Source organism: Cornus florida, unplaced genomic scaffold, assembly GCF_030987335.1.
Source record: "Cornus florida cultivar Cherokee Brave unplaced genomic scaffold, ASM3098733v1 CherokeeBrave_3.0.0_Hap2_Chr10, whole genome shotgun sequence".
In the NCBI taxonomy this organism is placed as follows: domain Eukaryota; kingdom Viridiplantae; phylum Streptophyta; class Magnoliopsida; order Cornales; family Cornaceae; genus Cornus; species Cornus florida.
This window is the reverse complement of record NW_026775580.1, coordinates 86,868,593-86,870,746: the sequence shown is the minus strand read 5'-3', so window position 1 is coordinate 86,870,746 and position 2,154 is coordinate 86,868,593. Positions and strand designations below refer to the sequence as shown.

Genomic DNA, 2,154 nt, shown 5'->3' with positions numbered 1-2,154 from the left:
AAAAATCTTTTCCTGAAACTCGGATTTATTCCAACCTGCCTTTGAAAGTATTTGGGTGCACTGTCTTTGTCCATTTACCTAGTAGACTTCGGTCTAAATTGGATCGTCAAGCTGAAAAATGTGTATTTGTTGGGTATGGCCCAAATAAAAAGGGGTACAAATGCTTCAATCCGAAAACAAAAAAAAAATGTTTATCAGTATGAATGTTTTTTTTTCTAGAAAATCATCCTTATTTTCAGAAAACTTTTCTTCAGGGGGAGAAAGAGAGTGAAGAAAATTTTTGCGAGATTTCTACTAATATTCCCTTACCTAAAACTATTGTCTCACACTCTATTACTCCGAACACTGATCTTTTTAAACAGGGAAATGATGTTCTAGAATCAGGAAACCCGAGGCCTCCTAGTCCTAATCTGTCGAGCCTTACTGTATCTCCAACAGGGGGAGAAATCCTACCAACGGTTCCAAAAAAACCGAATCCTGAGCTTCTGGTTTATAACAGGAAAAAGACTCATCAAAAGAGTAAAGAGCCCACTATTGTACCTGAGCAAGGCCAATCAGAGGTCCCGAGCAATGACTCCCTGAACACTCAAGGTACTCTAAATCCTAACTTGTCTGCAGTTGTCCCTACTATTTCTGATCATACAGAGTCACCTAGCCAAGTTCCTGTAGACCTTGATATCCCTATAGCTGTTAGAAAAGGAATCCGAACCTGTACCCAGCATCCCATTGCCAAATACTTGTCTTATGATAAACTTTCCCATAAACATAGGGCTTTTGCTTCAAATATTTCTCACTTGTTTGTTCCCAAAAACATTCAGAAAGCACTAGATGATCCGAATTGGAAATTAACAGTGTTAGAGGAGATGAATGCTCTTAAAAGGAGTGGAACGTGAGAGATAGTTGACTTGCCCAAAGGAAAGAAAACTGTTGGGTGTAAATGGGTTTTCACTATTAAGTGTAAAGCTGATGGTAGTGTGGAACGGTACAAGGCAAGACTTGTGGCGAAAGGTTTTATGCAAACGTACGGCATTGATTACCAAAAGACGTTTACTCCTGTAGCAAAAATAAATTCTATCCGAGTCTTATTGTCATTGGCAGTCTAGCATTACATCAGTTGGACATAAAAAACTGCCTTTTTAAATGGAGACTTTGAAGAAGAAGTGTTTATGAGCTTGCCACCTAGGTTCGAAGGAAAACACGATCAGAGCAAAGTCTGTAAACTCAAAAAATCCCTGTACGGTTTGAAACAGTCTCCAAAAGCGTGGTTTGAATGCTTTGGAAAGGCTGTGAAGAGTCATGGGTATCATCAGAGACCATACCATGTTCTACAAACATGGTGAGGAAGGGAAAATTGCCGTTTTAATTGTGTATGTGGATGATATAATTTTGACAGGTGATGACATTGAAGAGTTAACCAGACTGAAGAAGAAACTTGCTAAAGATTTTGAAGTCAAAGATCTGGGAGCATTAAAATACTTCCTTGGAATGGAATTTGTCAGGTCAAGAGAAGGAATTTTCGTGAATCAACGAAAATATGTACTTGATTTGCTTAATGAGAGAGGACTACTCGGGTGTAAAGCTGCTAACACTCCAATTGAAGTTAACTTGAAGTTAGAAGCTGCCGAACCTAAGAATATGGTTGATCGTGAAAGATATCAGAGATTGGTGGGAAGACTGATTTACTTATCTCACACACGCCCAGATATAGCATTTGCAGTCAGTATGGTGAGTCAGTTCATGCACTCTCCTGAATCGGAACACTTTGAAGTAGTGTACAGGATTCTGAGGTACTTAAAGGGCTCACCGGGTAAAGGACATATGTTCAGGAAACAAGGTCATTTGCAAGTTGAGGTGTACGCAGATGCTGATTGGGCAGGCAGTATAGTTGATAGATGATCTACCTCAAGATATTGCACCTTCGTTGGAGGAAACTTAGTCACGCGGCGAAGCAAGAAACAAAATGTAGTAGCGAGGAGTAGTGCAAAAGCCGAGTTCAGAGCACTCGCCCATGGGATTTGCGAAGCTATGTGGTTAAAAAGACTCCTTGAAGATTTGAAGGTTATTGTTTCTCCTCCAATGAGAGTCTACTGTGACAACAAGGCTGCCATTTCAATTGCTCATAATCCAGTCCTCCACGACAGAACCAAACATGTG

At 40.1% G+C, this 2,154-nt stretch overlaps 1 protein-coding gene across 1 annotated transcript; it reads left to right on the top strand.

Annotated features, from left to right (window-relative positions):
* The first annotated feature begins 1,296 nt into the window (after positions 1-1,296).
* On the top strand, positions 1,297-1,896 carry LOC132278059 (uncharacterized mitochondrial protein AtMg00810-like). Its single transcript, XM_059779887.1, has one exon. The coding sequence runs from the start codon at positions 1,297-1,299 to the stop codon at positions 1,894-1,896; it is 600 nt and encodes a 199-aa protein (XP_059635870.1).
* Positions 1,897-2,154: the final 258 nt, after the last annotated feature.

Coding starts and splice junctions, on each gene's coding strand:
- LOC132278059 (XM_059779887.1), top strand. CDS start 1,297: ATGGGTATCATCAGAGACCATACCATGTTCTACAAACATGGTGAGGAA.